Raw genomic sequence first — 14,820 nt, 5'->3', positions numbered from 1 at the left:
TATTTGTGGACGTGATATCCTCAGGCAGGGTAAGATACAAGTCTCTAATGTTAAAATCTCTCGCTTTCCTCTGAAGCACCTGGCACTGATCACTGTCAGACAGCATACTGCAGGAGATGAATTACCACCATCACATTATGATTGGTTTCACATTAATTACAGGAGGTAATGCTGTTTCGCACTCATGCAACTTCACTATAGGTACTCATACCCCCTCTCTGAAATGCTGGGAAATGCTACCAGCAAAAATCAGCTAGAGATGCTAGTAGTGGAAAAGACTCATTTTCATTCCTCGCCAGTAACACAAAACGGGCTAAACCAGAAGGAACCTGAGGTCTGTTTAAAACAAAACGTGCAACAGTTAGCGCTTCCAGATATATTTCCCCAACTGTGTTCCCACGGAACTCAGGAGGTTTTCTTCAAGGGCACTCCAAGTCCTGCCCAAGCTCCTGGGAACTACCACTTAACCTAACATTTCATAATTGCTTCTAGAGTGTGACGTTAACTTTTTTATCCACATGCCCGAAACAGAAAACGAGCTATCCAATTTTGTACAGAATGGCACCCCTCGGGAGGTTTTAAATGTGCCAAAGTTGACTGTCTTGCAAGTACTGTAGCAATGTTTTATTTCTCACTTCCCATCACACCCAAACCAGAAGGATAATCTCACTAGTGTCATTTTGGCACTTTTCTTTCCCCATCCAAGCAACAAGGATGTACAGAACAACCTAAAGATGACCTTACCTGCTCTTTTTCAGATGCCAAAACATTTCAGTTCAGTGTAACTTTTGGTAACATTGAACTTTGCAGGGGCTCCTTCAGCCTACAGCTTGCTACAACTATCCAAAGGGGACCGAATAAAGGGACTCAAAAAGGGACCAAAAGATAATCATGACATAGAGAAACTGTATTAAGTCTAATCGCATTGGAAATATAATCCCAAACCAACCAGTACACTTCCTCAGGTATTGAAAGCATATAGTCTGTAAGAAAAAATTATTAGCAAGGTAGAAACATATCTAACCTGGTCGACTGTACGTCGTAAGGTTGCTATCACTGTTTCCATTGCCAGAGGTGCAGCAGTTGATGGAGCAGTCATTGTGATTGTTCCCTGTGTTAGGCCAAGTATCTGCTAGCCATGGCTGAGCGGCTGGTTCACTGATGTTTAGGAGTCCTGGCCTTTAAAAACAAAGCTTGGTCATTTCAAAAATAAAACAAAAGCATTTTCACATTGCAATTATATTTCTCTCAAAAATAAAACAATAGCATATATTTAAAGGCTTGAGCATTGGAAAATACAGCTTGATTCAATTATTTCATGGTTTCTAGTCTCCTACATAACCTGTTCCTTGGTAAAACAGTCTGAAGTGAACATCTAAGGACAGTATCAGTTCAGTTTGCTGAACTATACATAGATGTTTGTGTGCAACCTTTAACTGTCATTATGGTTTTCTTTTGTTTTCGTTTGTTTGTTTTTCTGGGAAGGTTGTATTTTTATTTTTCTGCCCTTCTTCCTTTCTTAAAGAAAGCAAGGTAAAAGGAGGAAGTTGGCAAGTCAAACAAACAAAAAATTCACACATGGAAGTGAGATGGATATGTGGAAATAAGAGATGAGTTTGGATGTGAATAATTCCCAGTCCTTGGTGATTTATGAAGCCAAGTTCTCCTCAACATCAGATAGTACTATTGTTGTGGATCAAAGGGAACAGCAGATTACAGAAACTTCTGTGACTTGGGAGTATTTGGATCTCACTACACATACTGAGTGTGCGATACATCTTTGTAATGAGTAAGCCACTTGCTTAATCTTTATGTGGGTGGAACAGCAGCAGCTCCTAAGCAAGTTTAAAGTAACTGTGAATACTCAACACCTCTAAAAATACCCAGATATCAATGCTGCATACTGGCTGCATTTGGAATTAAGTGTATTCCTGCCATCAGCAGAAAGAAATAGCATTCCTTAGTTTCCAAGTTGCTGAATTTTTCTAGTGAGTGTGAAAGATGCTCTGATTAATGTTTTGTAGCATCTTTGGTGCCTATTCAGTTTTCACTCTAACAATACAATGGCATGTTATAAGGTCCCACATAAGTCCCACCCCCCCACCTACTTAAAATCGCCTTTGGTAACGAAGGTGCTTTTTAAAATAGACATTTTGAGCCACTGTCATACAAAAGAAAAAAAGAAAAGAAGAGAAGAGCATAGTCTCTTTCATCACAGGATTTAACAGGCAACTTTCCATTTGAAATAGTGTAGAAACTAGTCAACATAATATTAGATGTGATGCTTTTAAAAAAATAAAATATGCTAATCCTCTTAAACTGCAAGTTGAGAATACAAACAGCATGCAGTTAGTTGTGGGGGATATAGTCTGTCAGTGCTGCAGGCTTAAGTCATATTTTAGAGTGACATTTAAAAGATATATATATATATGCTGATTTTGGCTGGGATTGAGTTAATTTTCTTCACAGTAGTTAGCATGGGTCTATGTCTTGGATTTGTGCTGGAAACAGTGTTGATAACACAGGGATGTTTCAGCTATTGCTGAGCAGCGCTTACAGAGACCCAAGGCCTTCTCTGCCTCGCACCCCACCCCACCAGCGAGCAGGCTGGGGGTGCACAAGAAGCTGGGAGGGGGCACAGCTGGGACAGCTGACCCCAACTGACCAAAGGGATGTCCCACACCATATGGCATCACGCTCAGCATATAAAGTGGGGTGGGGGGAAGAAGAAAGAATGGGGGGGCGTTCGGAGTGATGGAGTTTTGTCTTCTGAGGTAACGGTTACGCGTGATGGAGCCCTGCTTTCCTGGAGATGGCTGAACACCTGCCTGCCCATGGGAAGGACTGGATGAATTCCTTCTTTTGCTTTGCTTGTGTGTGTGTCTTTTGCTTTCTCTTTGAAACTGTCTTTATCTCAACGCATGAGTTTTCCTGCTTTTACTCTTTTGATTCTCTCTCTGATGTCACTGAGGGGGGAGTGAGTGAGTGGCTGGGTGGTGCTTAGTTGCTGGCTGGGGTTAAACATATATGTTTCTGTACTGCATATGTCTGACAATTTAACACGGGAGGTGATGAGGCTTGACTTACTGTCCGGCTAACAAACCAGGCAATACACATGCACTAAACAAGTATTTTCTGTAAATTGAGATAAATTTACAGCTTTCTAGTCCTGTGAGCAGGCCAGCTGATTTGAAATACCCTGCTTTTTTCCCTACCACACTTCTCTTACAATGAAACTGCACCTCAAAGCATTTGGAGGAGACAAAGCCTTCCACAATGTTTCAGCACTTTCAAGTCCTGTGTACTGGATTTTTGGCTAGAGAGTTAAAGGTCCTTTGCTTCTAAAATTTACTTTGCATTCACACCTGATGTCATGGAAGAAATGTGGTGTGAGGTATACAAGTACAGGAAAACTCTACTAACTGGAGACATTTAAGTTGAACTGCAGGCAAGAGATGTTTGCATTACAGTTCCATATCCTGGTGATGATCAGAGATCGTAATTTCCAAAGATCTCAAATCTTTGCAGCAAATTCCTTGAATCCTTGAAATTACTGTACTGGGTCTGGGGTTGGGGGTGGACTGAGCAAGCAGCTGCATGGGCACCTGACTGCTGGCTGGAGTCAATCCACCACAACAACCATTACCCAAATCCTGTCCAGAAAAGGGATTGTCACAGAAATGGGTATTTATTCAGCACTGCAGAAGTGCGAATATGTCACTTATCACTGTAACATTCTGAATTCTGAATAATGTTTTTAACCTGTTCACATCACTGCACCTGGCAAAAATGTTAAACCTCTCCTAAACATTGCAACTATTTAAGGACGGGAAAACCTTAAGGTTGGAAATCAGAGTAAAGGTCTCGTATGTAAAAATAACTTTTTTTTTTTTTTTACATTGCAGAAGTATGTTCCATAGTCTACAAAATACAGAACAACATACAATCTATAAATGCTACATATGCAAATGAACAACAGAAGCGTAGATGTTAGCACCTTGAAAAAATTATACTGCTAGATTGTGGCACTGACCCTTAAAACTAGGGCAGTAAAAAGTGATGCTGTTTCTCCAGCAGCACCAAAATGACTGTATATGACGTAGATACTTCTGGGTTCATTTCTATCCTCTGAGTCTATGTGAGTGTGCTTTGTCTAGCTTGCACTACAGGAAGAGTGAGAAAACATGGTGGCACAAAGAACACAAAGGATGTTCACTGTATCTTTTTGAACAACCTTGTCAGGGAAAGAGAGGCTTCATCTCTGTTCTCTCTTATTTTCCCACCATACTGGAGTGAAGGCAGCGACCCAGTGATTTACAGATTTGTCCATTCAAAAATCATATGGTAACTGTTCTACAGGTTTTCCTCCATGGTTCTGTGGCCTCGACAACACAGCAGCATATAGTGCTGGACAGAGACACCAGCAATTGGTCTTATCGTGTCAGGTTCAGCAGCAGGAGCAGCAGAGTAGCCTCGCCTCTGCACAGCATTCAAGTAGACTGGGAATGTTTAATTCTATGCCTAATCTTCACCATTACCAAATTTTTGTATGGTCTTGCAAATTAGGAATCACAAGATGCCAGTTGTGAAACAGGAATTGCTATAGGAATTTATCGCCCAGCTGCTCTCTGAGATTTCTGAGTTTATTTCAGCATCATGCCAAATCTTTAACTGAGATGCTTATAAAAAGGCATGCTTGAATGTGACCTAGGAAAAAAAAAAAAAAAAAGGTGCGCTACTAAAGCGACACTGCTCCGACCTGCCTTTTTGCTAAAATCAGTATTTTGCCTCCTGAAGAAAACTCCACCTTTATACAGGAAACATAAAATACTGTTTTGTCCGCTGTCATTCATTAAGCGTAAACCCAGTAAACATGTTTTAGTTAAATCTTCAATCTGGAATGGGCTAGGCTCTTGATGCGGGGGGCTTCAATTTTAATACCTACCCGTTTCCCTCTCCTTCAGTGCCCTGCCTCCTGCAAGTGGTGCTTCAACTGTTCTGCATTCGTAGCAAGATTTTTTCCTTAAAAAGTCACCCTGTAAGCCGTTTATGTTTTCAGCAATTTTTTTTCCCAATAAACGTTTCTTTTCTTTGTAGTATTTGTGAACCAGCTATATTTCTTAATCTTCATAAATGCCACGACTTAATTATTTTTACTTCCTTAATCAGCTGGTAAGCCAGGTCTTTATTTTGAAGTTAAAGTGCTCCCTCTGCTGCTCACGTTTTGAGATGCAGTTTTTACCGGTTAACAAAGCTGAAAATATTACAACTCATTCTTTAGAAATCAACCTAGAAATTCAAACCATATATCCTCCTTTTAAACAAAAAATATACGGCCAAAATGTATAAATTAATTTAATAAATTAAAACATGTCGTTGAAAGTGATTATTCTGCTATCACTTACAAAGAAAACAGTACCCCTAGCACCCTTACATTTAGTTGCACACAATTTATAGCTTTAAAAATAAAGCACATAATTACCTGCCTCCACTGCTTACGGCCTCTCCTCCTCTCTGATACGTTACTGCAATAGTTAAAGATAAAAAAAGGAGATAATTTAAAAATCATAAAAGACTCCTTAAATAGCAGCACTAAATTTGCCTTTGTTTCATTTTAGCTAAGATAATAAACGTGCATTGTTTATACATTAATTCTGAGTCTCATCCAGCAAGCTATTCCTTCAAATGAAAGTTTATACATAATACTTGTGTCGCTTGATAACTATTAGTCTTAGCTCCAGCAAAATTTTGTATTTCAGTTCTGTTCTGAAACACACGCGCGCGCGCACGTACGTATCGCTTAAGAAAGCAGGAAGCCATACATCAGGTTGAACTTATCCTTAACATAACTCTGCTGACTTCAGTGGAGTTACTCTGTGGAAGAATTTAGGTCATATATTTATTTCATGAATGGCTAGATGTTAAAGCTTTGCTCTGCCTTATTATTTTGGAAAGATTAAAGATGTATCATGATTCTATAACAAACCTTACTTCCAATGTAAACAGTGGCTCATTACAGCTGAACCTACTGCAACAACACATGCTCTTTCTGAATGTTACTGCACTATCCTCATGGAACAGGCACACTCAAAGTCCACAGAAGCTTCACATTTTATAACATTTTACAATTGGATTTATCAATGATATGTTTTATCTAAAAATCGAAATATACAAATCTTGGTAAAAAATGTCTGGCAGAAAGAATACTTCCTGAACTACAAGGAACGTTTTGCTAGCATTTCAGAAGCATTACACATTAACAAAGTGGACGCCCACCTGCATTTATTTGTTGGCATAGATTGCATATGCTTCACAGGAAGCATCATGGTTGAAAAGTTAGTTTTTAGGATGCAAACATCCAAGAAGAAACAGTGCTATAAATTCTGCAGGTTTGCATAGGGTTTGGCAAAGGGTTAAGGAGCTTGCCTCCCTGCAAATGCTGGTGGATTCTACATTTTCCAACTAGGAATGTATTGAAAAAAAGCAGCCAAATTCTGCTCTTTAGAAGAACTCCAAACTGGGAGTCTGCAAGAGAGAGATAAATGCTGGCAGTGATTACAATAACAGGATTAAAATGTAGGATGCATTGCTACAGGTAAGTCTTTTACTATAAGTAATGCTAAAGAAGAGGGTCTGGTTCCATTTAAAGTCAATGGAAATAATGACTGGAATCTTGGACTGAAAAAGGATATTTTTTCCCTTTAAATGTTTTACATACTTTGTGTTTCTTCCAATTCTTTAAAAACCTCAGTGCTATTTATTTTGCAGCTTTGACATATCTTATGGAGCCCTGATATTTTCTTTTAATGTTAAGAATCCAACTGAGAAAATATATGTTAGCTAACCTACCAATCTCTGCAGAATGTCAGTAGTGTGCTACAATTGTGATTGCAAGAGAAGCCCTCTGTTAAGCCAATTAAAGTAACAGCAAAATAATAATAGTTTGAATTAGCCTCCACCGTGGATCTCAAAAGACTTCAGAAACATTAAGGGCCACTCCGACTCATGCTGAACGGTAAGCAACTCCACTGAACATAGTAGGATGACTTTTGAAACAAGATACTATTCAATGTGATTAAAAGCACGTGGATAAGAATCTAACTCATTATGATTAGGTCTGTGTGGATGAATGCAGACAGACACGAGATTGCTTCATCTGTGGTCCAACTTGGAAGGATGTAACTCAGCTGCTGCCCGGAGGCCAAATTAGTACATTGCTGATTTTGAGCTAACACGCCCTGCTAACGTGAGTGTGCGGAGGAAGGGGTAGGTGGTTTTCACCCTGCACGGATATCTATGTGCTGCAAGTCTCATAGACCTCTTGTGAAAATAAAGGATTTAGAACAAAGGAGAAAGAAACAACCTGTCTTATCACTCAGGCTGTAGTTAAAAGTACTGCACACAGAATACTGGTGGATGCTGAATGTGCTGAATTGCGTCTACTGTAGAGGAAAAGCCGCTGAGCTGCCGGACTGTGGGACCAACTGAAGGCCAGCTCTACAAAAGGAAAGGCTCTCATGGACTTGGGTGGGCTATGGCTCATTTCACATGTCACATTTTGTACATTTTCTACATTTCCAAGCAAAAGGAAACAGAAGATGATTTTAAACCCACCCTGAATGTGAAATGCACCTCTGTTTATGTAGAATGGGATGATTAATTTAAAATTTCATAGGACAAATACAGTTTAAGGCAGCAAGCAAAGAAATCTAACTGCTCTAACACTTTGATTTTCTGTATCTTCCAAAGCAGACAACTCCTAGGTCACTGGATTAATGCAGATTCAGAGGAAAGGAAAGACACAAATGTTTCACCAACTATAATCCCACTGAATCCCTTTCAAGTCAGCATCTGGACTCTGCTGAGTCATTCCTCCTCCATCAGAAGCACCTTTTGCATTGCTAGATGCAGAAGGCCACACTACTCCATCGCACTGTGCAAGAAAGGTGCCCGGGTTGTACAAACTGATGGGATCATGCTACAAAATGGCATGCTTGCATCCAACGGTATGCTGCAAAATGGTACACGCAAACGGAAAAAAGTGTCAGCTACAAAGCAAACACACACTACTTAGAGAACAAAATAATGATACCTGTCACAATGAAATCGTTTTACAACAAACTTTCAGAACAGCTGGGGTGGTTATGTCAGAAAAAGAGAAACAGTACCACAAACACATGCTAAAGTAACAAAGAAGGGGGGAAAAGTGCAAATATATACCTGTTGGTGTGAAGGTAAAAGACGGGACTGAAAAATCAAAACAAAATACAAACTGGTTATTAAGCTGAAGAGAGAAAGGGAAACATACCACATTAGTATAAATCTAGCAGACAGCTGAACATAAAACAAATGTATATAACTAACCCAGTAGTTCAGTCACATTGATACAGAAATAAAATTAAATTTGCAATTCAGAAAGAAGCTTGTCTCTGCAGGTGCTAGTCTGAAAAAAAAAGCTTGATATTCTATTGTGCTCCTGAGGGAACCGGACTGTGGTTTAGCCTTTCCCAATGCCTTGGTTTGGTATTTTAAGTTTTTCTGAAAATCCTAGCACAAACAAAACCCCCACACTGTTGACAATTTTAGAATGCAGAATGACAAATTCCTTAACAAAGCCTTATCAAGGTCCTATTGAATCTTATCTGCAGTTCACTAAGTAAATGCTCATTACACTGAACTAATAGGCACACTTAAGTATTCAGTAAGGAAATAATAATTATATAAAGGAACAAAGAGAACTGCTGTTTTACTCTCTCTGAATCAAGAACGGCACCAACTCTCACTGTAATAAAGACACTAAAATCTACCAAAGCAATTAATTTTTGTTTTCATAGATGAGACCATTAAACAGAGTTATTATCTTTCTTTCTTAAATGATCACTAAAAAAAAAAAGGTAAAAAAACTCCCTAGATGTAACACCTTTCTACCTTTCAACCCTTGGCTTTAAGAGGGAAAGGTTAACAACAGAACAATGACATTGCTTGACAATCTTCACTCTCACAGCTACTATAAATCCTCTTTGGATCAATAAGGTCTCTAATCCAAATACAGCGCACTGGCGTCTGCTCTTCCTATTAGCACATGCTCCCCCTCCTGTTGACAAGACAGCGTAGTTTTTCTGTCACTGATGGGCAGAAAAAGGCTAACATTGCCCTTTTCGATCTAATGACAGCAAAGCAATATATAAGAGAAACAATAAAATATTCACTAAAAGTAGCCTTGAGACAGAATCTGATCAGCAAACCTGGCACAGAAAGAAAAGGTTCTGGCTAAGAGAACAACTGCTTAATCTAATTTTTACAATAACTCTGATATTTAGGGGGAGTCTAGAGTGTCTTCTTGTCATAATTTAGGATACACTGTAGTTTTTTCCCCCCCTTTTACCAAGCCAATTTATTTCCAGGGATACGACCCTGAACAAAAAAAGAAAAACCTCTGTGCATTTGCCCATTTCAGGCTTCATTTGTAGCACAGCTCTTTATCTTGGGAATTCCATTGTACTTTCTTTGAGCTAGGCCTTTTCACACAGACAAGTTTAATTTAGCTACATCCAAAAATATAGAACCATAGTAAGAAGCTTTCATTAAAATAGAAGGTGCATTTAAACCACAGCTATTCAAAAGAGAATCAAGTGTCTCAAAATTAATTTGCGATCACAGGGACATGAAAAAAAGGTCTTAAACTACTGCCTCATTACTCTTCTGTGAGCTAAGCACTAACCCTAGTTTAGTTTCTTAAGGAACTGAGGAACAGATGAACAGAGGTTCAACCGAATGAAATCTTTATTGCTACCACGCGAAAGAACAACTTAATTCTCAGACTTTCTATTAATACTCTTCTGAGTGTTTAAAAGCGCTAGTACAATATGTATGTGTGGGAGTAGTGAAGTATTTTAACAGATGTCAGGCCTGAAGCTAAATATAAAAATTAATAAATAAATGCAAGACTGAAGAAAGTTTGGGCTTGCAGTGATGACTTGATGCACTGCACAGTGGCAAACTACTTTGCAATTTATATTTCACTAAAGATGGCTTTTTTTCTTGAAGAACACTTGATAATGGAGATGCAGACCCTACTTTTCTGTATATTTTCATTGAAATCCCCACCAAATTACACAAAAGATATTTTTACAGATATTGAAAAACACAGCTGTTGTGAACAATAGCCGATGTCATTAAAGTAACCATTTTTAAGGACAAATTGTATGCCTTTTGCTTAATCATAGGTACTGCTGAAAGCATAGTGATGTTAGTTTGATAGAACTGTAGAAAGGCAGTATGGCAGCATGCTATTAGTAAAACAAAACAGCGCAGGCCAATGCAGCAGTATGTCGGGGTCTGTCTTATCTAAGAAACCCTAGCAGAACAAAATCAAAGGTGAAATTCATCCCTGATTTCTGTGGTTACAATTCCACTACAACTACTGTGCCTGAAGTCTACTGTGAGCATTGATACTTTAACAGCGTAGAGGGCACCTAAACTCTGCAACGCTCCCGAACTATTTCCACGTTTCCACTCATTCAGTTGCTATTTTTAGCACTGCTTCTTCTTCATAGCAACACACTGCTACTGTTTAAAAACATTTGTGTTTTATTTGCCTGTCTTGCCCATCACACATTCATTCTTGAAGCAACTACAGAACATAATATCATGACACCTTTCATACATTAAGATGTGTGCACCTTTTGAGCCTAGGTCTAGCTTTTGATTGCTAAATATCAAACATTCTGCCTCTACTCCTTCAAAAGCAGGACCTCCCATTTTCTGCTACATTCCAGAATTTATGGTTCTTACTCCATGAGTGCCTGTGAGGTACTGCTTTGAGATGTAATAAACTGTAGCTTATTGAATTCAGCTTTAACTCTGGGGCTTAATCAAAAGATTACTGAATCAGAAGCAATCAAGTTTTTATTCCAGAGGATATTCCAGGTAGAGATTCTAGTTTTGCTTGTCACAGAGTATACTGTAAACCACTGCTTGCCCACCGACAATCTGATATAAAAGGTACCAATAACATGAAAACAAGGAGTGCATTAAGTTAGTCCCACTGCTGCCATTCTAACCGAATGCAGATGCAAGATGTGATAGCCCCAGAATTCAGGCCCAATGAAGGGTCTCCCAACAGCATTTATGAAGGTGTCTTGGAAAGTATTACGGACTATCGTGTTTTTGCAAACAGCCACTTCACCACGTTCCCCTGGAACACAAGGAAATTCAAGTACACACACCACAAGCGTTACTGTAATGTACACCACTGTTAGTATTCTTAGCAGCAAGCAAAGGCCCGAACCAGAGGGACAACAATGAGCTACCATCCACTTGCCTCCTTTCCAGATGGTACAGTGTCAGGTAGCAAGGGCATGTTGGAAGCTCCCAGCCTTAAATCCATCTTTGCATTTCTCATTTGTAGGAGTATCTTTATGAAAAGCTAGTCTAGGTATTTTGCTAAAGGCTTATGCTTTAAAGCCAGGATTAACACATGTAAGTACTGCTGCTTTCTGCATTGGCTCCTGACCCATACTTCCTGAAAGTACTGAAATAATTTGATAATTCCTGCATCGAGTCTTAGAAGAACAAGAGACCGATGATAAAGTAAATAGCCAGTAAACAGGCATTCAGCAGCCAACAGGCTGAAATATATAATACGGCACCTTTTCTGATACCAGCGTAAGTACTAGTGAGTCCATTTCGCTTCTTCCTGTGGCGATATAACCAGATGCTGAAGACCATAAGGATAATCCAACAGGCTGCACCAATTCCAGCAATAAAGGCAGGCTGCTTTACTACATCAGAAATCTGCTGGGCTAAGCTGACTTGATCTTCTGAAGACACAGGGTTTCCATGAGAATCTGAAAAAAAGACACCCAAAGTAGCCAATTAATTTGAATGAGCAACTGTAAAAGGCAGCGTGAAAAGAACTGACATCACTGTAGTCCAGTTCTTCACAGTAAAATCCTTAAAACTGCTCTTTAGAATCTCTTTTTACAGGTCTACATAGAAATGGTTTGTTTTCCATACAAGACAGGTACATCCAACTTCACTGACTTTTGTTTTTTTAAGAAACCCACTAAAATCAGGCCACCAGGCACACAAATAGGAAGGTAGGCTCATACATTTCAAACTTGTGGACTGCTATTGTTTTTTTACTTTTATTTTAGCAAAGCAACACCAGCTTCAGGAAATTACTTACAAAGTCAGCAAAGAACACAGCAAGTAAAAGAAAGCTCAAGTATGAAACATGCGTAGTCTGTTCTTTGAGCTCTGCAAATGGGTAGAAATCAGTTACCCAAACACCCACTCTCATAACTGAAAATCACAGAGGAATTAAAAGTACACTCACATGAGGTTGGGTATGGAGGGATACATTTTAATTTAGCATTTCCTGACAATTGACTTAAATCTTGTATTAAACAGCCTAACATATTCTTTGCAGTCTCTCACTTTTACCTCAATTAAAAAAGACTGAATATTTAAAAGGATGTAAAGAAGTAAAAGTACAAAATAACCAATCCTGCCATCTTGATGTGGATGAAAAAGCTTAGGCATAACAAAAAAATGAGTTATGAATTGGTAAAAATAGTCAAGCAGTCTCATTATTACTGAACAAGCAGCCCTTTTCAAAAACAGTTTATCCTTAAATATCCCACATTAAAATAAAGAACATGTATTTTCCCACACGCTTTTGACTTTTTTTAATAGAGAAAGCACCTGTAAGAGTCACTCTTTCCTGCTCTTCCCGTACTGAACTTTTGCAAGAACCTTCTAGGAACAGCAATAAGAATATTCAGTTAGTGACTAATGCTTTCTAACTGAAATGAAGCAACTCAAAGACAAAACACTGCCTTCCTGATTTTTTACTACTACAGTGAGCACTTACTGGAAATTTCATTACTGCACAGGGTGAGGGCAAGAATTTGAAACCTTTACTCAGAGCGGATATTGCTTTACACATTCCACAGCTTAGTCTTTGAAATACCCATTTTTACTCTTGTGTAACTCCAACAGTTAGTGGCTTTTTACTAAGGGTAGTGACATCAGATTCAGAATGAGAGATTAACGTTTTAAGGGGAAAGGTACTGTTATTAATTCTATTAATATAAACTACACAAGAAATGAAAACCTATTTACTTAAAAAAACTACACCTTTTCCCTATGAACTAAGCAGTGAATAGATTTTTTTTTTTAATGATTACATGTCTTTCATTATTCCAAAACAAGCCTAAATAAAATATAAGAAGCTGCAACACAAACAGAAGACAGAATCGCAACAAATCATACAAATAACAAACCTCCTCTGGAAAAGGATACCTTTTTGAATGGGAAACAGTTAAATTAATAACAGCTTCTTCCAGGGAAGAATTCCAGGCTTCACTTTTTGCAACATCGAGGTCAAATACCAATTTTGCCAAGGAATCACCACTGCCTTTGACAGCTACCTTATTGGAAATTTTATTTCATATTTCAGGTCCTTTTATCTTCTGTGATCCTCAGTGCACTGCCTATTCTGAAAGTTCACCAGGCAGACTCATTCTTTTCTTACTAATACACTCTTTGTGTCTGCTGGGTTTATAGATTTCATGCCTATTTGTGCAAGGTTAAGATGGGTTGCTTCAGATTTTATGGAGACAGCCAAGTGAAGTTCCACACAAGCAGCCAGATGGGCTTAAACGTATAAAGTATACTGTGACCAATGAATTAAATCTGTCACTCTCCATCTCATCTTTTGTCTCTTTGCAGCTGAGGCCATATTAAGATATGAAAACTTGGATCATCAGTCTCTTTTCAAAATGAGTAAGCCCACTATTTCTATATTTTTAAAGAGCTACACTACCTTGTACATCTTAATGGAATAGAACAAAAAAGAACCTATGGTCCTGACTAAATTTAGAAGACTGATAAATATTTTTCTCTAATCCTTTAAGTATATAATTTATTCAACAAATCCAGGGGAAAAAAAATCACAAACTCAAAAGGCAATAACACTGTTTTTTAAACATGTCAACAATTCAGCCACACAGAAAGACGGTACTTTTGTATATACAAACATTTTGCCTTGCTCAGTCAATGAATGTCTGAAGATTACAAAATACTGAAGAATCTCTTCAAACATTCATGGTTCTATTTTTTTTTATTGAAGATTTGTTTCATGGTATTATTTTCCTAGCCATTGCAAGCATAAAACCAGCCTATTAGTATATTTGCTTTTAAGAAATGAGGCTTATGGTGTGTTGTACATGGGTGGACTGTTAGAGCCATTACTTTTATTTAGCTTGTATATATTTACACACACGGTGAATAGAAAAATGCATATGTGTTCATGTACAGTCATATAAACAGCATCATAGAAAAGATGATGGAAGGGCTTTCAAGAGACCACATTTGACCCACATCCTGCTCCTCTTATAATTAAAAAATAGGAAGCAAGCTAAATATAAAGCAGAGGGAATTAACTCTAGTGAACCCTCATTACTAAAAATTTCCAGGAACATTATCTTGGAAGCCTGTCTTTGAGAGGGGCATCTTCCCTCTCCATAATAGGGCTGTGGGATCCTGAACGATCAGTCAGGAAAAAAGCTCTTCAACTAAAAAAAGTACTTTTTCTTCATCCCAGGAAATCTCTGGAAGCTTTGACTGAGATATAAACGGTTCATAATCAACATTCCTGTTCCTGCTTGCACTCCTCGGGGAGACGTGCCAAAATAATAAGCGAACATAAACATTCTACAGCAAAGAGCATCTTACTGCCAGAGCAGCAGCCGCAGCATTTAATGTACTTGAAAATGCCTTAGAGTTGTTGGCGCAGGCTGATCCCACAACTCC

General features: G+C 38.5%; 1 protein-coding gene across 5 annotated transcripts in view; it reads right to left on the bottom strand.

The window, feature by feature from the left end:
* The window catches only part of ROBO1 (roundabout guidance receptor 1), a 742,850-nt gene that overhangs the window by 27,206 nt on the left and 700,824 nt on the right, over positions 1–14,820 (bottom strand). For 4 of the 5 annotated variants that reach the window (XM_064469750.1, XM_064469719.1, XM_064469736.1 and 1 more), the window contains 4 exons: positions 11,652–11,849; positions 8,221–8,247; positions 5,483–5,525; positions 1,025–1,179 (listed from right to left, as the gene is read on the bottom strand). In XM_064469750.1, the coding sequence (XP_064325820.1) occupies positions 1,025–1,179; positions 5,483–5,525; positions 8,221–8,247; positions 11,652–11,849 (423 nt within the window). The remainder of the gene's footprint in view (positions 1–1,024; positions 1,180–5,482; positions 5,526–8,220; positions 8,248–11,651; positions 11,850–14,820) is intronic. The other variant, XM_064469728.1, reaches the window with a different exon arrangement.

Source organism: Phalacrocorax carbo, chromosome 1 (assembly GCF_963921805.1).
Source record: "Phalacrocorax carbo chromosome 1, bPhaCar2.1, whole genome shotgun sequence".
Taxonomy (NCBI): Eukaryota; Metazoa; Chordata; class Aves; order Suliformes; family Phalacrocoracidae; genus Phalacrocorax; species Phalacrocorax carbo.
Note: the sequence above shows the minus strand (reverse complement) of the source record. Positions and strands in the feature narration are given on the sequence as shown.